Here is a 22,168-nt window from a genome sequence, read left to right on the forward strand (position 1 = left end):
TTTGCTCGATTATAAGACGACCCCGATTATAAGACGACCCCCCAAAATCAAAATATTAATTTAGGAAAAAAACAAAAAGCCTGAATATAAGACGACCCTATAGGAAAAAAGTTTTACCAGTAAATATTAATTCATGTAAATTATTTTTTCATGTTTAATAAAAGCTATGATTGAGAAAAATATATTTTTTAAATTTCCTTTTATTTGCCAACCTGCCCCCCCCCAGTTATGCCACTCTGCCCCCAGAAATGCTTTATACCCCCCTATTTGCCACTCTGCCCCATGATATGCCTTATACCCCTATATGCCACTCTGGCATATAGGGGGTTAAAAGGCATATCATGGGGCTGAGTGGCATATAGGGGGTTAAAATGCATTTCTGGAGGTATATAGGCATATCATGGGGCTGAGTGGCATATAGGGGGTTAAAATGCATTTCTGGAGGTCCAGAAATGCATTTTAACCCCCTATATGCCACTCAGCCCCATGATATGCCTTTTAACCCAGCATGTACTGGCTGCCTTGGCTTGATAGGAGTGTGATTGCTGTTAGCAGTTTGATATATATATATATATATATATATATATATATCAAACTGCTAACAGCAATCACACTCCTATCAAGCCAAGGCAGCCAGTACATGCTGGAACCTGGGGATGATAGTAGTGGGATTACAGCCTCCCTATGCCATGCTACAACCCCCACTCCCCTTACACATCCATGCTATCACACACAAACACATTTAAATACTCATTCATTCCATTAATCACACATACTTCACACATTAAACACACATTAATCACACATACTTACCCAAAAACCCTCCCCCACCCCCTTACCTGAACTGCAGATCTCTCACTCGAAGACTTCTGCAGGGGACCGGCTGTAGAGCAACTTCTCTGGCCCCGCCCCCAGAGGAGGGAGGGGGAGAGGGAGATAGAGCTCTGTGAGGACGCTGCAAGCTTCCTGTCCTCCTGCTTCTAACAGAAGAGACGCTGCTCGCGACCGGTAAGCAGCATGGCCGCAGCAGACATTTTTTGGGGGGTCTGAGAAGACGACCCCGATTATAAGACGAGGGGTATTTTTCAGAGCATTTGCTCTGGAAAAAACCTCGTCTTATAATCGAGCAAATACGGTAATACGGTAGGACAAGTATTTATGAATATTGAGTAGGCAACCCAAGAAATAGTCACACAGTTTCAGTTACCTGCTTTGTAAATATGGCTCTTCCCTTGCAGTCCAAGTCTCATTCCTAACATAATGGCTTTTGTATGTTTGTACTGATCACCAGATTCATTATGTACGGGAGGATACAGCCTGTATTTGTTCCTTTTACAGGCTTTCTTCCCGCTCATCCTTAAACCCATTTGCTGTTCTTGGTACAAACTTTCCGAACTTCCCTGTTCGCTTATGTGATCTGTGTCTAAAATTTGTGTAAACTACTTGCATGATTTTAAATGTTTTGTATTACTGAGCCAGGGGATGCCGCAAGTTGTATAAAGCAAAACCAAACAATAGCTACACACAAGCTAATTTCTGTATATATATATGTAAAAGAAATTGTAATAAACCATAAAATGAAACTGAGAAGAGTTAAGAATAATGGGCTGGGTTCAAGTTGCAATGGAAAAAAAAAAGATGGGATAAAGAATCAGCGAACCATTTTATCTCACTTATGGCCCGATTTTATCTCATTTTTTTCCATTGCAAACTATGCAAAATATTGTGATTTAATTACTTGTTATAGATTAATCTCCAGCTTTGAATCCAGACTAAATACTTTTCAAATGTGGCATTAAGAACATGACATCATAAAACATCTTCCTGTCTAAACGCATAAATGCAAAGCGATAGAAATATAAGGTGATTTTCAGTTTAGTTTCTTAACAGTGTGGCATAGTTATTTCAACTTATTTTGAAAGCAATTTGTCCTCCAAATGGCCATCCTCTGAACATACGGTTTCCAATAAAGTTATTTAAAAAAAAAAATGAGCGTCCTCACGGCTCTTTGATTCCATACCGAATCAAGCAGTCACACCCATTCAAGAGTGATTATGAAAGAAGGATGAGTGAACTCATTTTCATTAAATAGGGATCACTCATAACACAGCTCATAAGCATTGTGCATCCCATTTAATATTTTTTCAGATTTTCCCATCAAGCAATTTCATCATTTATTGTAATTTTAGTTTTTAATAAAATCTGGATTTTTTGTCAAAGTTCAGCCTCATCTGATGGGTCAACAAACAATACCAAAGACATGTTAAAGGATTCAATGGTGGTCATTATGACAAATTTGAGATCTTGACTGATATAGTAGTTCATGTCCACCAGCTTCTTCAAGCAAGAGCAGGTAAGACCCGCAGGCTTTCTTCAAGTACCTTGCTTAAATCAACATTAAATCAACATTTAAATTATTCAAAGAACAGAAAAATGTAGAGGAATTCAGATAAAAATATCCCAATGCCAAACAAAAATCCACAATTCCATGGTGACATGTAGTAACTATGGCAGGTATATGGAATATGGAAAATCTGATAGATGCGGTGTTCAAAAGCTATAAAGAGAGTGGTCTACATGAAAGGTTTCAAATATTTTTTTTACCAAATTGTTTGTTATTGTTATCTTTGAAGAAGATTTGACCAACAATATATTTATATTGGTGACAGTATGTCCAAAAAGCATTGTGGTGTTAGATCTTAGAAAGAAGCCATCTCCCAAGGCTTGGAAGAGTGCAGAAGACTCCTAACAAAACAATATTCTTTAACATATGTTTATGTTTAATAATTAGCGATAAAAATGACTATTTAAATTCTGTAGTTGACTACTGACTTACTAGATGACAAGACCATAATTGCAATCACAAAATGACCCCAGTGATTTTTAAATATATTCTGTTGGATCTAGATCCTTGAATCGTAGGAGACGTTCACCAAACCCCATTATCGTGGTTTGGAATAGAGTTCTGTGTGGTCCTTTCCCCAGCCAAACACTCCAAAGCGTTATATAACTAAGTATCACATGAGCTCATAGGCTGAGAATAACAAAACTCTACTTATGTTGATTCGTCTGTTGAAGAGATATATTTATTAGGACGGTTACATAAGTATTTCTATTTAAAGTAATGAATTCTATTTATACTTATCAATTGCGGTGCTAATTGTTAAACGTGGAACAATCAAGAAGAAGATCCCATTGGTTTCTATAGTAAAGACCACATCTTCAGAACTTTGCCACAGAACTAATCTTTTTAGTGTTGCTAAAATGTTATTTTTGCTAAAACTTTTATGTGATACAATTATGCTCGGCAACCAACGTGTATGCAATTTACAGACCCTCTTCATACCATCGTTGGATTAATCCATGAATTTAGTCAACATAATTATTACATTAGCTTGCATCTCAGATGTTCACAACATTTACAAATATGCAGAATAACTGGCAAAATATTAGCTGCATGTAGTAGCAGAATAATTACACTAATTTATTACCCTTAATAATCATGCACAGTGCGTTATGGGACTGAGAACAATGCATTATCAATGCAAAGCAAACAATTCACACACAATTACATTATAGCACAGTTTTCAGCTGGACGTGCAACCTGAGTTAATTAAGTAGGCCGTAATCTAAAAATGATACGTTTGGACTTTGCCACCTGCTGCTGTCTATTAGCAGACAACAGGCAAAAGCTCACAGCGGACATACCAGAATAACCGCATATAAATGGCATCTCTTTGGACTTTTAGTAATGTATATAGTAGATTTGCAGAAAATTGTATTTTTTTTGTTACGTTCAGTCTTTTGTGTCTACCGATCCTTTGTGATTTGTCCAATAGATGGCTTCATATGTGGAGCATTCAGTTTTATAGCTCACAGAGCCAAGAATTTAAGATGTTAATAACCCTTGTTTTCTTAAAGTCCTTTGTAGATCCTGTGTATTTTTTTCGGTTCATCAGCTTATTCACATTCATATGATGATGTCGTCGTAATAGCCCCACTTCCCTCAAAATTTAGACGTCATAACAGTTCAATACATATTGTGATAAAATATACACGTGACATGATGATGAAGTTTCTCTCGATTTGGATATACTTTCATAAGATAAATATGATGTTTAGGGACTCCTGTGTCCTCCAGTATGTTCCAGTTTTTCCATTGGTTAACAGTCAAAGTCGTTAAACAACTGATTATATATTTGTAGAATTTTTATATTTACTTATCATATATCCATTCCATACATGGCCTGTGAGGTTAACACCATTGTGTGTTAGTTGTAGCATTCTTTGGCATGCCCTTATAGATAATTAGGCTGATGTTTTCCTAATGTTGGTCCATTGAATGGCATCCCATTTCTTCTAGCAATGGTCCATCAGTATCTTTCTGACACCATCTTTATCTCATCTTGAAAGTAATATGTATTAGAAACATTCCCGAGGTGTTATTTTTGTACTTTTATTTTTATTGGTTATTCAAAAACTGAAACATGAAAATGGGTAACAATGTCAGTGGTAAATCACTAACAATTTTGTGAACATTGTCATCCACACGCATGTTTCCCTGAGACATCAAGGCCTGTCAAATGTCACTTTCTAAAATGGATTGTGCCAGGTATGGTGTTGACTTTTTGATTTTTCTACAGATCCTGTATGCATTTTTCTAATATTTTTCTCCTTTTTAGCTTATTTTTCCTGTCTCTTTGTGACAAACATTTATCTTGTTTGTTGTTCTAGGTTTTGTATTAACACTTAAGTCTCTGGTCTCATTTGAGGTGTCTTGTTTAGCCTCTTTGGATATGTTCCTTCATTGCTTTCTTTGGTGCTTGTTTTTATCATTCTGCTTACTGCAGTATTTAACCTCTTAATTCCTAGGGGACTATGCTTTTTTAGTCTGCTATCATTTCTTGTTGGAAATGGTCATTCTTTTTCAGCTTTATCTCTTACAGGCTTACATATTTCTTCCCAGGTTGTCTGTTGGTCATGTTGGGTCCAGTGAAGCTATTCTTCACATTCAGTTCCAGGTCATACTCATTAAGACTGGTGACATTTTCTTCATGAGTATGAGTTTGATTATTTGTGCCACAGTCGGCTACTGGTTGGATTATTACTCACAGAACTGGACATCTTTGTTCTTTGCCGGGCCATATCTACTGAATGCTTGACACAATTCCACCTGTCACTGGTGAAGGCCACTTTTGCCAGCAATACATTTTATTCACATCATCATATTTAACCCAACGATCATTTTCATGGCAAAATTCTATGAATTTGGTAATTTGCATTGATATTTCTTTATCTCCAGTGTTGGATTACCTATTCTTCTGAAGTCCCTTGGCGTTATTTGATTTCAAATAAACATTTCCTTAATAATAATTTTTACGTTCCATGTTTTAACAATGAGGGATTTGATAACTATTGCATTTTGCAACATCAGTTATAATTAACCAGTATTACAATTATAATTACTCAACCTCTACAGGGTTCTACTCACTCTTAGAGACTAATCTTTAAAGCATCATATACCAAAGAATATCTTCCATTGTGTTTTCTTGGAATACTTTCCAGACACGTTAGTTGAGCCTCATGTTGCACACATTCTCCACTACTACTGCTTCTTAGAAGATTCTGGGCTGTAGTTTGCCCTAAACTATTTTCCCTCACCAGCTTAAAGACTTATTTTATCATTTTGGAAAAAAATCATCAATGCACATATCAAAAACAACAAACTCATTGAAACGGACACTCTTTTTAAACTATTCAACACTGTTAATGGCTAAAAACCTACCAGTTTTAGTTAACAACGTTGGAACTCTAAGAGTCACTCTAAGCACACACAGTAAATTACAGCAAAATACCCCTTAATTGGAAAGGGTTTTCTAATGATCAATTAGCCTTCTAAAATTATCAACTTGGATTAGCGTACTCAATATGCCATTGGAACAGAGGAATGGTGGTTGCTAATAAGAGGCCTCCAAAGGATTATTGTTATTCTGTGCACCATAGAATTTGTAGGCCATTATGTACACTGGACAGTTTCTCTATAATACATAAATCATTATGTAAAGAGACTATTGGGAAATCACACTGATTTAACTATATGTTATATGGGGCTAGACAAACAGCAGAACCTTATTAGGGGTTGGCTCATTTCTGACAATGAATAGACCCAGCTGAATAACGTATATGTGAAAGGCCAGCCCATACATTTCATGGCAGATAAGAACCACTCGTCCATCTAGTCTGCCCATTGTTCCTAATATAAAGACTCTGATCTGAATAAGTCCTTGGTCTTGTCTGATTCAGGATAGCTTTATGCTTATCTCATGCATGTTTAAATTCCCTCAATGTATTAGCCTCTACAACCTCTGATGGGAGGCTGTTCAAGTTATCGACCACCCTCTCTGTAAAGTAAAACTTTAGTATATTACATGTAATTCTCTGACCCCATAGATTTATGGCCTCCTCCTTTTGAAATAAACTTCTATCCTATGCTTTATGTATTGAAACTGGTGGATTTATTAAATTCATTTTACCAAAACTCATCTACCCGCTTACGCTTTGGTGAATAAACTTCCAAGACCAAAGTGACCGAGAGCACTTGTTACTGGTGACCTAGAAGGTCTGGGGTTTTCTTAATCCGCAAACTGCTGTAATTAAATTGTGTTTGGTATGATTTCCCTTTGCTTTCTTGTATAGCATTAAAATCTTTGTATATGTATGCAGGTAAGGACTGTTAGACTGGTAATAATATGGAGAATGTATGATACACAGACTTTTTCCTCCCCTGTCTTCCACTAATTAACAGCTTTATCTCATGCATAATTAACTCAGCTTTGCTAATATTTTACTGTATTTTAATGGTACTGCGTTTACTAACACTATTAACTAGTGGTTAACTGGAAATTTTGTACACATTTTCAGAAGGAGCAGTGAAGGGAGGAGATACCGATGATGTATTTGGTAAGTCAAAACTGAATATGTATGGTTACATGATACTGTTTCACTGAATTGGGTGATGGTTTATGGATAAGTTGCTGTAATTTGTCATTTTCCAATTAATGACCAAAATGCACACTGTTAAATGTAAGAATTTAAAAAAAATAACTCTTGATAAAATACTGTGTGTGTATATATATATATATATATATATATAACCAGCACTACTATGTAGTATCTCTTCTGAAGTGGAGTGCTGGGATATGACAAGTCCTACAAGAGAGGGACCCGCTTGTCAAGGAATCTCCTTGGGGCAGCTGGTGGTACTGCTCTGAAACTGTTTTATGTGAAAGCTACCATTATTCTGCTGCCAAATATTATAAACGTGTGTCTTGCCTTAAGATATTTGTGGTAATAGTGTTATAGAGAAGACGCACTGTAGATACAATGTCTGGTGCTACAGGATTATATGCAGTCTGCTAAAACAATGTAGGTAGAGTTGAAGAAGTGAATTACGACTTCCCGATAGTTGGATTCCGATACAGTGTTCATTGATGGATCAGTGGAGGTTTACAAGAAATTTCCATGAAATGACCTGACTATGCCAAGGGTGCAAATGCAACGTCTAGGGTGGAACACTTAAATCTCCAGGTTGGATAGAACAGGAATGGCACATGCACCTTAAGAAACCTTAGCAAGCACACCGATTAGGGTACAGGAATGCTCATTTTACCGCATGTACTTAAAAGAAGTTCCATCAATTGTATTAGTTATTGGAGAACCTACTAACAATCTGACTAGAAGCCGTATTTAAAGCAGACTATATCCATGGTGTTTTGACTGATATAAAATTGATGTATATATGATTCTATTACATTTTTGTTTGTATTTTATATAATTGGGATAATTCTAACAAAACACCCGCAGAATTACATTTTAGAATTAGAATAATATCTAGTATCCCATTGTTGCAGGTGCTAAATACATACAGATTGTTTAAGAAAAAAATCATGCGTCTGTGGCTGAATTCTTGCGTGGTTCACACTTCTCTGTCCATGTTGTTTTAAACTTGGGCCCTTATGAAAAGCGATTTACTTTCCAGATTTTAATGAAGTTCCGGAAACAGAAAGGTTGGACTCCAAAGCCCTCAAAACAAGGGCTCAACTCATCGTGAAGAGCAAACGTCAGAAACCGTCTCGATCAAGATTGTGTGATAGCATTAGTTCTACTGATGGTGAAGACAGCATTGAACGGAAGGTATGTTCATCCATGACTTACTGCAGTCTGGGCCATATTTTGTGTCATGTTGTCTCTTGTCTTCAGTCAACCATATTAAAAGCTTCAAGATACCACTGAAAATATTTGCAAGGTTCAAAACATTTAAAACAGTAGTAGTACCACATTCACTTTGGTTTTGCGAACGTGCGTTCTTTCCCACGTACCTTCATGTGTAGTTACACAACGTTATCAACTGGAGCCTGAATGCTATATAGGTTTATGGTGATTCCCTCCCCATAAAATCTCATACATCGCATTACATCACTCCATCATTAAATAGAGTCTGGATTTCTCATTTAATGGGCTTATAATAAACTGATAGTTTGCAGGTGACTTTTGCTGAGGTGAAACTTTTCCCTGTGTGTTATAAGGGACTTACCCATGTGAGTTTCTCCAGCAAAAAAGGCCAGGTTGGCCTTGTATAATGCATAGTTAAATCTATGAGACCTTCTCACCTTTAATGTAGTGGTGTTCAACTCCAGGCCTTGAGGGCTGGAGGCCACAACCTTTTGGCATCCCAGCATTTTTTTAATTTTCTTTTAAAAGACACTGAATAACTTAGTCTGCCAGTTTTAGTTTTGTCAGACCCACTGAATATACTGTACTGTAAGCAGCGTAAATTGTTGGCGCTATATAAATAAAAGATCATAATTACATTTTTATTTAATTACATTTTTATTTTAAAAAAATACGAATTTTTTTTTTACTTTGGAAGTTTGTAGGCCTTTGTTGAAATAAATGTCCAGTAACTGCCCCTTCGTTCATGACATACCGTGGCCATGATGGCATGGTACATTGCGATAAAATCCGTCTGAAGTCTTCACCTTACACTAAATGTGAGGATCTAACCTTGGGGCAAAGATACTACTAATTGGTCGGTGACTGATCAGCAGCTTTTCAGACCACCATGAGAAAGTCCCAGATTGGGTTCTACTGCATGCATATGTGACCGCCGGCTGGATATGCAAAACATAACAGCTATGCGTATCCTGCCTATCACGCATATCCTGCGTCTAGCAAACATGGTAAAAATGTGAAAAAAGACCCAAGTCTGAGGGAACAGTATACACTTAGTAAAAAAAAAAAGGGGGGGGCTATTAAATACAAAAGAGTATATACCAAGTGTGCAACCAATATCATTTTACGCACAGGTTGATATTATGATAATGTGTTTTATTGTGGAATTATGTCACGCAAAGCTTAAATGTGTGTGATGTTTCTGGGAGAGATTGGGTGTTCTACATAGATTCTTCCAAACTAAACTCGTTGATAAGACTGAGCTCATATATCCAGCTCCTATATATGCCTAATTGCAAAGCCTACATTTGGGAACTTGCTGGATTTGCCAGCATGACGTACTCCATGTTCTCACTTCTGCGAGAGGGCCGGTCCAACTCAATTTCCCCCTGGGCCAGCCCTCCACTGCTGCTTATCCTGCTCGTGGCCACTAGTCAAACAGCCTATATTATACATAATTTGTGAGATTGTGTCATGGCCTCCACACTCCTTTAACAAAATCTTAATCCCCCTGTATCCGGTTTCCTGCAACCTCCTTCTTGCTACTCCAGTTTTATGATTTAGCAAAAATGTACATCTGAGTGTTCCACACTAACCTTGAAAAGTATTCAAATCATTCTAAAGCTTTTAAATAATCCATACGTGTCGCTCCCAAGAAAGCGTTACTGCCCCTGATTCTGTAGTTCTGAACACACGTATATTAAAGCCTTTGTGATGGTGCTCGAACGTCTCTTACTGCATGCCCTTGTCTCGCTGATTTTCACTTTAATGTCATAACATTCATTCTTGTCTAACTCATTTCATCTGTTTGCTGTTTTTTTTCTAACAGCGTTATTGGCCACCAATAAATCGTTATTCATGTCGCTTGGTACAGTATTTTGTTTATATATAAATATATTTATTAACATATTAATATTGAATACATATTAACTTGCATGCATAAGTCTGTATATCCTTACTTTTTCTTGGAGGTACACAATTACATTTTTAAGATGTTATATTATTCAAATGCTTGCGGATACATGAAAACTAGAATTTGCATTGTAATATGTCATAAGGACTGAATGCTGTTTGATAATGTGTAAAAAAATGTACACTCTGTTGCGTAACTTAAACTAGTTTTACTGGCTTGTCCACTATAAAATCAGCTGATCATTAAAAGTTTTATGATCCCCTCCATTCTTTCTACATGTATTTTTTTTCCTTTTTATATATGATTAGTAAAGACTACGATGGAGATATATTTGATTTCTTTCTAGAAATGTTTCTGATCTTATTTGCAGAACTTCACATTGAGCGATGACTTCAGTGGCAGCAGTGCCAGCTCAGCTGAGCTAAGCGGCCTTATTGCCGAATCAAAAAGAGCAGAACGTTCTCATTCTTTGGCGCTGTCTTCGGATGAGGTATGAGCTTGTTTTTTTTAATTGTGTGTGCTATTCTTTACTGTGTCATAAGACAGGGTCACTGATATTTTTCTTTCTCTTCTCCCGTTAAGTGTCTGAAGTATTGGGTACAGTGGCGGAACTACCGGGGTCGCAGGGGTCGCGACTGTGACCGGGCCCTGGAGTTCTGCCAGTCAGGGGGGCCAAAGGGGTGCCGAGCGGTTACTGAAAACGACCACTCGGCAACTCTTGGGCCCCCCTGACTGACAGAAATCCAGGATGCCTCTGCTCCCCGCTGCTGCCGCCGCCGCCGCTGCCGCCTGCCTCAGCACTGCCCAGAGTGCAGTGTTGGGAGCGTGAGGTGTTTGTCTCGGGTGCGGCGACGGTAAATGACCTACAAAGGGGGGTAGGGAGGGAGGTGGTAGATCGTGAGAAGGGGGGTAGGGAGGGAGTGGGTAGATCGTGAGAAGGGGGGGTAGGGAGGGAGTGGGTAGATCGTGAGAAGGGGGGTAGGGAGGGAGTGGGTAGATCGTGAGAAGGGGGGGTAGGGAGGGAGTGGGTAGATCGTGAGAAGGGGGGGTAGGGAGGGAGTGGGTAGATCGTGAGAAGGGGGGGTAGGGAGGGAGTGGGTAGATCGTGAGAAGGGGGGTAGGGAGGGAGTGGGTAGATCGTGAGAAGGGGGGGTAGGGAGGGAGTGGGTAGATCGTGAGAAAGGGGGGTAGGGAGGGAGTGGGTAGATCGTGAGAAGGGGGGGTAGGGAGGGAGAGGGTAGATCGTGAGAAAGGGATAGATGGTTTGGGGGTGGGGGGGCCCCTTAACAGATTCTCGCACCGGGGCCCTGAGGTTTCTAGTTACGCCCCTGATTGGGTAACATAGTTAAAATTTGTCTAAATTCAAGCTGATTATACTTTTATCATTGACATATTCCGCAGTCACCAGAGTACATAAGGACCTTGCTAATTTTGCTGATCTTGGGCTGATTGCAGTTCAGCAAATTCACTATTTGTAGACGGCCGAGCCCTGCCAAGCACAGTGTCTGTTAAGTTCAGTAGGCTGTTTGTTTTTCAGTTCAGTAGCCAAGTCCACAGGAGTTATAACCAAGGTGAGGTTAATGATCACCTATTGTAATAATAGTCATAGGTTTCTAACAATTGTCAGTCAAGAAGAGGACACTCACATTCTTTGTAAAACTTCACAATTCAATTTCACTTAATGTTTTTAAACAGTGTCTTTTTTAGTGATATAAACGTTTTAGTCATATAAAGGTTCTAAAATATTTCTATTATATTTATAATATTTTATTTAGTAATTAAGCAAATATAACATTTACTGTTCATACATTTATCATAATTGCATATTTGCATACTTCAATTTAAAACATACATCAAATTATACATTTTTTAATATAATTAAATATTCATATCATATACTTTATATGAAAGTCTTAATCTATCATTCATCTCATTCATCCACATAATCTTTTCTCGGGAGAGACAATTACACAGGGCATAAAGTTATTTATATATATACGTTCTAAAATATTTCTTAAGAAAAAAATCTTGCTTTAAGTTTGAAGGAAGGTATGCAGCTTTATGATGTGATATCAGGGATGAAATATAGTTCAAGAGCTTTGAAGGAATGAAGGAAGATTTTGGAGATGATAATCTGTTTTATATTAAACTAAGGTAGTAGTTATAAAGATGAGCAATGTTCTGGAAGAAAAAAAAAAGATTATTCTGGTAGCTTGGAAATTGATTGTAGAGGAGTGATCTGCTAAGCATCAAGACCAGTGAGCAAGGAATATAGAGATAATTGTATATGTTATATTTTATATGTTGAATGCTTCTTCTTAAAACACCCGTGAAGTACTTATGAATTTTGTTGTTCCACGCATGTGTAATTACCTTAAATGTGTAATTACCTTAAATGTGAATGAACGTATTACCGAGTGTCTCCCGTAAGCCTGAGAAATTTTACTTGTCTAAAATGGCTTTTTCAAAATTTCTCTTCCGTTTCCTCAATGTGCGGTACTCAGAGCCTGGACATGATAGATGATGAGGTGAGTCCCCACTTCATCTACCGTGGATTTGTTCCACTCTTTCTTGTCCACTTCTTCTATGCTGACACCTGTGTAGACAAAACAGTTCTGCTTGCTTCCTTTTTGCTTTCCACCCGCTACTGTAGGCACCTAATTAATTGCCCTGTCACCATTTATGGCTTTCCTTCCTCCTGCATGTATTTATATCATATGAATGTTCTAACCCACCCATATGAAATATATCTCCTTTCCATTCCTTCATTTATAATGTGTATTCCTCTGGATCTGTACATTTTTTCCTCTTCCTCCCATTGAGTGGCTGGGACAGTTCCAGTGAATGCCCTTAAAAGTTTAGGTTCCTTTTACCTCCCTTTAATGTCTAGGATCCTTCCTCTTCAACTCTGTAATGCCTATAGTTTCTGCAGTGAAACCCATAAAATAACTAAACTACAACATAAATGTATGGTTAAGGATTTAAATAACCATAGATATGTTTCTCCTCAGATTCTTGATGAAGGCCAGTCACCCAAGCATAACCATTGGCAAAGCCATAGAGTTCTGGAATGGACCACACAACAGGTGGTTGATTGGCTAAGGAACGTGAACCTTGAACACTGTGTTCCGGTATTTACAGCCCAAAATATTAATGGTGAACAGCTTCTTCAGATGGATGGCACAAAACTTAAGGTAACAAAAAAAAGATTAGATTGCTCCGCGTTCCAGAGTTCTTAATTACATCAGTTATTAAAACTTTTCATTGTAGATTAATTGTACCACCTTACCACACCTAAACGAACAAGTCTTTAATCATTCAATATATTAATTTTAGAAGATATTTTGAAATCTGTAGCCAGAGGTAGATAATGGGCCCATATAATTATTTCATGATGTCAAATATAACTCAACACATCAATGGGCTTTTTTGGTGCACCCAAAAAGGTTTGAGTTTTTTTTTACTGAAAATGGTACCAAAAATTATTTATTTTATTAATTTATGTATTTAATGTCCAAATCTAACATAAAACCAAATTGAAAAAATACAAAACCTAATACAAGCTAATGTGAAACATTCGTAACTTTGTCTGAAAGCCCACAGCAAAACATGATTTCTTTTTTGCAAATTCATGCTAATTAAGTTAATAACATCATTGTTTCTATGTATCATGTACTTGTTGCCTTTAAATTATCTTATTATCTGCAATGGCTCCAGTTTGTATCTATAAACCTTGCTTCAATGATTAACAAAAAAGCTGATGAAGTATGATTCTGAATTATTCAATAATAAATAAATAAATAATTTAAAAAAAAATTGGCAGATTCGCCGGCAGATGGATTGGGTTTAGTTTTGCACATCTTGCATTAGATAATGACATTTTCTTAGTGTACCGTGCGTAGAATGCTGACTAATCCTGCATTTCCTTAGGCTTTAGGTATCAATTCTCAAGAAAGAACAGTTATTAAAAAGAAGATCAAAGACATGAAATTGTCAATGGAGAAAGTTCAGAAAAACCAAGAAAAAATGGAGAAGCAAAGAGAAAGACTTAGAAAGAAAGAGCAGGAACAACAGCAGCACAATGCAAAGCACGAAAGAACGTCCTCAGATGACATCAGAGACCCAAAAGAGCCGTGAACAGTAACCCACAAATGTGGCTAAGACATTTAGACAACAGAATCTCCATGTGTTCTACAATATGTACAGAAATATTTATGGTGAAATACTGGCATCGGATATGGAAGATTCTATTTGAAAGACATTATTTTCTAAAATGATCATTTTTTGTTAGCCAAAAGGGATTAAATTGCTGTTATGATTTCATAAGATTCTTTGGTTCAGTGCCGCGTGCTGTGCAAACAAGTCTTGATAGCTTATACAGTAGTGTTTGGTTACATGGGCAGACGCCAAGGGTGAAAAAACAGTCAGTAATGATTTATTGGAAACCTATAGACAATTAAGGCTGGCACACGGCTCTCCTTACAGCTGGTTGGCTTTATCTCCTTCCCAGGTCTGAGGACACATGGAGCGATTCTGCTGTCCTGTGACACCGGACAGTCGCAATGCTTCACTCGCTTCTCCGTCAGTTTAAAGCGATATGTCTTGCAACAGTCAAACTACTTTCAGACAAACCTAATTAAATGACTGCATGTGACACCATGAGACACTATACTTAATAGATAACTTCCATCAACTGTGAAATGCAATTCTTAGAATTCTTGGCTTGCTTAAAGCTGACTTGGAATGGTTGCATAGCACAGTAAATGACTTTAGTTCCTATTTAGCTTGACTTTTCACAAGAAAACAAGAAGAATCCCTCCCTACAACTTGGAGAACACGTGAACAATGCTCAAGTCATATACTTTCATATACAATTTTAACACTGTTGCTCCATAATTATTAACTTAGGTTTGGGATGGATATGCACTAGAGTATTGTAGCATCATTTAAAGATATTCTTTTCAGTGGCTATATATTTTATTTGTACTTAATTTGAATATTTCGCCTATGTTTCAAAAGTATTAATAACCAACATATTAGAAAAGCATTACATGGGTATGTTTGTAATGCTGGTTTAGAGCACTTTATAGGACTACAGCTCTTCATTACGCCTCTACTGCGGACAAAAATGTGGGAAACCCACTGACATAGTCATATGCAACATACACACAGGTCCAAGTTTCTATCTCATTTGCATTACTTTTACTCCTTATTAATTTTCTCTTCCCCTTTGATGGAAACTATCAGCTCAAGAAGGGCGTATGTAGACAAAATTGGTACCTACTTAGATTGTAAGCTCCACGAGTCAGGGACTGTTTTTTTTCTAATGTATTTGTGTATATTGTGCCTCAATCAAAAGGTCTGTAAACTACTATACTTACTATATGACAGCACTTATTGTTCCTGCCCTTTATCATACTGGAAACTGAAAAGCGCTAATTAACTCTATTAATCAATTAATAAAATATATGTAAAAAATATAGAACAGACACAAGAATCTGCAAGAACTCTCATAGGAACATCTTAACCCTTTTGTGGCAGTGCTAACCCTTGTATATCATCAGTTACTCATTAGCATACCCAAAATTTGTTAAACTATTTAATGGGTTTAAGTTGATGGATGTTTGCATACGATACATATGACCTTAAGTGATGAAGAATCTTCTGGAAGGAGTATTTTTCATCATGAGTAATGAATTGGTTTCAGTTTATTGGCAATAACATGGGAAATGTGAATTCTTGTATTCTTTCTACAAAATGGTTTTAGTGTTCTTTTATGTAAAGAGTAAGGAATGAAACCGGTTTGTGCAGGTCTTAATTGCATGTCATGCAGGGTATTGTCCATCTGAGCCGATAGATTATTTCAATATTCTGCACAATTTAACCTCTCTTATGCCAGTGGATCATACCTGGGAACTTCCCTGTACTGGTATCCAGAGGTCTCCCTCTCCCTTGGAGAATGGAGTTGACAAGCTCCATCCCATCCATGATTGGCTACATACATACTCTTCCCAACGTAGATAGATGTGGCCAAGCATAGGTGGAATGAAGCTAGCCAACAATAGACATGAAGAGGTGTAGAAGGCAGAACCTGTGTTGGAAACAGCACAACCAATGTTTTCAACCAGCCTGAGATCAAACTCCGTCCTTGAGGCCCAGTAATCAGCTCTGATTCTTGGAGCTTCTTGGCCAGTGGATAACATAAATCATAGGTCACCTCTGACCCTCTCAAACTGCTGTACATTACTGCTCTAATCATGGAAATCCAGTTGTTGCAGTACACAGACGCTGGAGTTGTTGTCTGTTGCTCTAGTGAAATACAGATCTATTGCTTTTACTGGATTGCACCTCACATAACGCTCAGCCAGCCACAAAGGAAGTCTCATGGGAATTGCAGATCAATGGTGTCGGGCCACCTTTTCCATGACAGTAGCTTTCAGGGGGCCACAGATACACTTGTTACCAAATGATAGGGGTAATGGTATCCTAGCAAAAGACTGCAAGGTCTATGGACCCGACTTGAGGATCCAAAGGGGAACTTGATATAGGGTATATGTCGTTTTTATATCAGGGACCCTACATCTGCGGTTTAACCTGGGATCCATTGGGCTGATCATAAGAGATGGAAACCCCTGAAAAACCCTGCAATAAGCTATTGGCACTCTAGTCCTATTGGGTCTAAAATAGACAGACCAAGAGCCATATTTTGCTGCTAATAAGTAGCTGGATCACACGTGCTTAACAGAAACTGGATTTGTATATAAAAGTTTAAAAACATTTTCTTTGAATTATGTTTACATTGTACTGTATGTGGTTATGCTCTACAGAGATGCTTTGTTTGTCAGGGTTTTGCTGATCTATTTATTTTATTTAACGGGTCATTATGTTTAGTTTTGACTTTCATGCTGGTGTTAGTAAAAGTAGAACATGGCTACTTTGGGCTTATTTAATTACTTTTTATGGGGATTATACAATTCAACAGGAGGTTATTACTACAGATCAATAGACAAAAGTATTTTGTAATGATTGTTAAAGAAAGAAATGAGATTCTGCTATTCCATTTTTTTACTTACCAAATAGTGCAACTTGTCCTCTCACGTGGTTATGATATACCTACCTTGTCACATTTATTGATATGTGTAAACTAATATTAAGATGTTCATGTGCATATTCAGTGATATACCACTGTCCTAACATAGCACTGCTTTAGAATAATCATTTTAAATGAACATAGTCAGAAATATATATTATTTCACATGATGGGCTTTGCACATTTTTTCATTTCATGCTACAGGACGTTTAGAAATGAAACTATACACACAGCAAAAATAAAGTATTCCTTAGGGAGCCTATTTAATGACCTGTCCAAAATCCAAGACTAAAGAAAAAAAACACTATAATGTTTTAATATAGTCTAGTATAATAAGCGCTAGCTACTCAACCACAAATGTAGCGCACGGAACCCCAAAACTCCAAGTAAGGGACACTATTTTCAATTCAAAATCAACATTTTTCAAAGCAGATCAAAGCAAACCTCCAGACAGACAATTGTGAGTAACCCATCGAAACAGTTAGATTCAATTAAGCTAACCTAGCAGTAAAAATGTCCAGATCCCCTTGATACCAATTAAAACTGCTACAAGACAAATACAACCTTTAAAACCTTACGCATCGATATTTGTTAGAATTGTTTGCATACATGTGTGAGTAGCAATTAAATATGTGTAAGTGATCTATACAATTATATAATAATATGAATTAAATAACTTCAAAACTAGGGCCTCTGTATAAGTAAATGAACTAACTAGATTCCAGCATTGCAAGGGGTTTTTAATAAGCTATTTTTTTTATTCTGTGGCAGCCTTACAAAGGTTTGTTTGTTTTTTTACTGTGTCAGCATTGCCAATAGGCCTTTTTATTGCTCAACTTGTTATAATGTTATTAGGTAGGAGATGGTTTCACAGAGGCACAGCAAAAAATCAAGTAGTTTAATGATAACTCTTGGAATGCTGGTAACTGATCAAATCTGTCAATGAAAAGGTTAAAATATCAGTATTATAGTGTATTTAGACTCCTGTACACATCTGTCTAATGACTTACAACCTGTCTATACACCTCTAGGCATAATTTGTGTTTATTTAGCATGTGCTAATTTTCTATAGCCCCAATGAATCACTTAAGTGTAGATGTTTCCATTCTCTTCAGTAATGTGTTGGGATGAGCGCTAATAAAACAGTTGATATATAAGCACAATAAATGTAATATTCAATTTTAAAATGGAAGTTATACAAGGTTTGTTAAAACATATGTTGCTTATGTCTGGTGTTATATAGACTGACACCAAGAAGTTGTGTTGTGAAGGACCTGACGCATTTAGCTAATACTGACTTCTTCAGAGGAGTAAGTTATTACAGGAAAAAGTATTTCAGTCATCACAATATTTGGGGAAAGGGATGGAAAAAGCGACATAAGAGTATGTTATGTTAGATGATAGCTTTAGGTGAGATAGTGATCCATCAGAAACGTTAATGGGTGATCTGAGTTGGTAGGTGGGTAGTTGCCCCATCGGGATACTCAGATGTTTTGGATGGGTTCTAGTGATTAGTTTTTTTTTGAGTTGAATGGGAAAAAATCCAGATCCGTTCGTTGTAGACTGTGATAGTGAAGAGTCTGTTTTTTAAATAGTCTGAGTAATATTTCTCATGGAACACAGAGCCAGGGACTGAATCAGTGAAGATACTCGCTGGGAGGCAGAGCTGCTTCAAGTGTTTGTATATGAAACGCATCAAGTCCTTAACACCACCACTTCTTGGTGTCAATCTATAACACCAGACATAAGCACTATTTCATGTTTAAAATTTTTTTTTATGTTTTTTATTATGAAATGTAGTTTTTTTAAATTAGAAACAGAGAAAGTGACAGCAGATAAGTACCAATCAGCCCATAAAATGGAATATTAAATTAATTGTTCTTATATCTCAACTGTCCAACAGTCATAACAGCGCTCACCCCCACATATTACTATTGTACCTCCTCTCTTGGGGTTAGAAGCAGCTTTTATGTTTTTTTTTTTTTACTCTCTCTTCTTTCCTAGCACACACTTATACAGAATTTCTAGTTTCCATTATCTTTAATTGTAGCATTTTTAGCGGTCTTATTTACACACTTGAGGATTTGATTTTAGTCAGGTCATTAAATAGCAAACCATGTGTTACTCAACTCGTTTAAAATTACTTAAGGTCATGCGCTCAGGCCCAAAGTTTTTTGAACGAAATAAAGAACAAAAAGCTTATAAGATATAGCTTTAAAATAATTTCATATATAACATACTGACCTTCATAGTAAAGATTTCTTGTTGCAAAATAAACAGCTTCACCATGTCCAACTGAGCTACAAGCATTAAAAACCCAAATAAAAAATGAGCTTCCTTTTATTTGTGACACGTGATATTTTCGTATTACTTTATAAATTTTGTGCAGTTACCTAAACCTTTAGTTTAGTACATTTTAATGTCCTTTAATTTACAGGGGAAAATAAATATTATATTTTAGGGTTTTATGTTACTTTATTTTGTGCCTGGTTATTGTGATGTGATTTATATGACTTGTCTCATTTTTATCGTTTACATTTTTATCTGTAATATTTAAGACCAAGAACATCTGTTTGTCAATTGATTGCGCTCTAAAAGCCTGTGATAAAACACCATTTGTTAATGTAAATAAACCTCTTGCCAATGAGTATTATAATTGTGAAAAATGAATGCAATAAATTGTAATCCCGAAGAAGACAGGCTTGGAATATGTTGTTTTCTCTGCTCGGAATATGTTTTTTTTCTTTCTGTTTGAATTCAATTTATGCAAACAAATGTTTAATTTTCCATGGTGAATTGAAGTATTCTTTCTGGGACAAATTACAGTAAAATGAAATACATTTCTTCCCGATGACACTTGTTTCCTACAAACATGACAGACAGTCTTATGTTCTAAGCGGCCATAGACATTTACATTTCCGGCGCTGATCCATACGCCACATTTTGTGAGGGTAAGCAGAGCGTTGGTAGGGAATGTATGACACATAGTAAAACTTAGATTGGTATATGTGAAAAGAGGTAGATTGAGAGAAATGTTTGTGAATTATGCAACGCTACCATGTTATCTCCCTATTTTGCCTCTTGTGATGCCCTCACAGGTCTGTGTAGATCTACCATATGGACAATATGGCTCTGGACACTTTAGACACTAGTAATACCTCCGTTTATACTTTTGGTGCTGCGCAGAGAACCAGAATAACTTTAAAAAGATCTCAAGTTTGACATCCAAAAACGATCTTTTTCTAAAACATTATATCCTAGCAGTTACAAGCACTTTTTCTGATGGGCTTTTTGTCAAGCATTGGAATTAGCATAGCCCACACTGTGGCCTTCCATTATGTCCCGTTACTAGGAAAGTCTTTATAAAGAGCTATCTCCATACAGAAGTTGACATGGGCCATTTGAGGTACCAGAACTGGTAGAGGAACCAGTTTTCTATCATCTTCGTGTCAAAGAACAGCAGCAAAACACCAACACTGAGCCACATGAAAAAGGGGTATTAAGACATTGTCCTTTAACAATGTCAACCCTTAGAGAAAGTAGGAATATGAGTTCAAATAGTGCCAATTTGTTTTGCTGATAAGACTTTTGATAATCCAATTAACAGAGGTCCTATGGTGTATGGTGCTACCCACTAAGGAAAATAAAGTATTTCTAGTTTATTCTGCACATGATTAAGCACAAGCAGACAGAAGCCTTGGACGCGCTATGGTATAGTATGAGGCGGGAAGAGATTATTTCAGTGGCTCCAAATTTACGAATCTAGGGCTAGCACTAGTAGTTTTCTCCCTAAGCATTTAAAACAAGCCCACCTTAAAGAAGAGGAAGAAGAGCAAGATTGGGGTATTAAATCCCTATAAACCAAAGCTACGTACAACAAAGTAAAACCAATTTTAAATGAGAAAAGTATAAACTTATCTATTTTAGACAAGTCCATAAAAGTTAATAGACAAGTAGACATGCATTTGGATTCGTAAGAAATTGTATTTTAATGAAATTTGTTAATTCGTACCAATGTCTCAAAATAAGCTGTCAATGGCCTGCCCCCTCCTGAGCCAACAAAGCTAGTGCTTCTGCATTTTTTGTTACGGCGCTAGAAAACGTCCCCACTTCTCATGATTAATAATGAAAAATTAGTATTGTAATATTAAAAAGAAAGCTTTCCCATAGGTCAGTTGTTAATAAGTGAAACTTGAGCATATGTTTCAGCAGTTGTCCAAAGCCAGCTCAACTACAACCAGATGTTTCTAAAAATAATGACATTTCATCCACAAATTCCTACTACCTGGAGCCTAATCAAAAAATACTCAACTATCTTTTTCATGGCGGCTGTAGCTTTCAAAACTGTTCCTACTTCTCCCCAACCTGTGACTTCCAATGCCTGATGGGACACCACATGTATTTTATATTGTTTTCTTGCTGGTCCTCTCCAGCTTTTTTTTAAACTCATCTGCACAGATTGGGCTTTAACCCTCTCTACCAGCTCTCCACATTTACCCATCTCACCAGTCTTTTACATGCCTCTGAAGCAGCCTTTCACCGTCTGTTAACCACCTTTTCATACACATTGTCTTCTTCTTTTGTCTATATCCCTTTGACCACGTCCCAGAAACCTCCTAGGCCCAAAAACAAAAAAAAAAACCTTTATAAGACCCAAAAACCTAATTGGCAGGGGCCTCACGCAAAGCTGTCAGTAAGTGCTTTTAAAGAGATTTGTGAATTCATCTGCTCTGATTGATGGAAGATACAAATGATGGCACAACCTTGTGAGATCCTTCACTGCTTGATTAAGCAGATTTGTACGAACAGATGTCAGCAATGGCAAAAGTTTCTTTTCTCCCTAGGCTCCCATAAATCACAAACTATGAATTATTTTATTCATTTTATTAAGTCAAACTAAGTAAACCCATTTGAAAAATATATGTCCTTCTAAG

At 36.9% G+C, this 22,168-nt stretch overlaps 1 protein-coding gene across 4 annotated transcripts in view; it reads left to right on the forward strand.

Moving 5' to 3' along the window:
• The window catches only part of PPP1R9A (protein phosphatase 1 regulatory subunit 9A), an 85,423-nt gene extending 70,905 nt beyond the window's left edge, over nucleotides 1–14,518 (forward strand). For 2 of the 4 annotated variants that reach the window (XM_053468402.1, XM_053468403.1), the window contains exons 12-18: nucleotides 6,922–6,960; nucleotides 8,039–8,193; nucleotides 10,061–10,099; nucleotides 10,515–10,634; nucleotides 12,649–12,672; nucleotides 13,156–13,338; nucleotides 14,075–14,518. In XM_053468402.1, coding sequence (XP_053324377.1) covers nucleotides 6,922–6,960; nucleotides 8,039–8,193; nucleotides 10,061–10,099; nucleotides 10,515–10,634; nucleotides 12,649–12,672; nucleotides 13,156–13,338; nucleotides 14,075–14,281 — 767 coding nt within the window. In that variant the 3' untranslated portion in view covers nucleotides 14,282–14,518. The remainder of the gene's footprint in view (nucleotides 1–6,921; nucleotides 6,961–8,038; nucleotides 8,194–10,060; nucleotides 10,100–10,514; nucleotides 10,635–12,648; nucleotides 12,673–13,155; nucleotides 13,339–14,074) is intronic. The other 2 variants (XM_053468404.1, XM_053468405.1) reach the window with 2 other exon arrangements.
• The last annotated feature ends 7,650 nt before the right edge of the window (nucleotides 14,519–22,168 follow it).

Source organism: Spea bombifrons, chromosome 5, assembly GCF_027358695.1.
Source record: "Spea bombifrons isolate aSpeBom1 chromosome 5, aSpeBom1.2.pri, whole genome shotgun sequence".
In the NCBI taxonomy this organism is placed as follows: Eukaryota; Metazoa; Chordata; class Amphibia; order Anura; family Pelobatidae; genus Spea; species Spea bombifrons.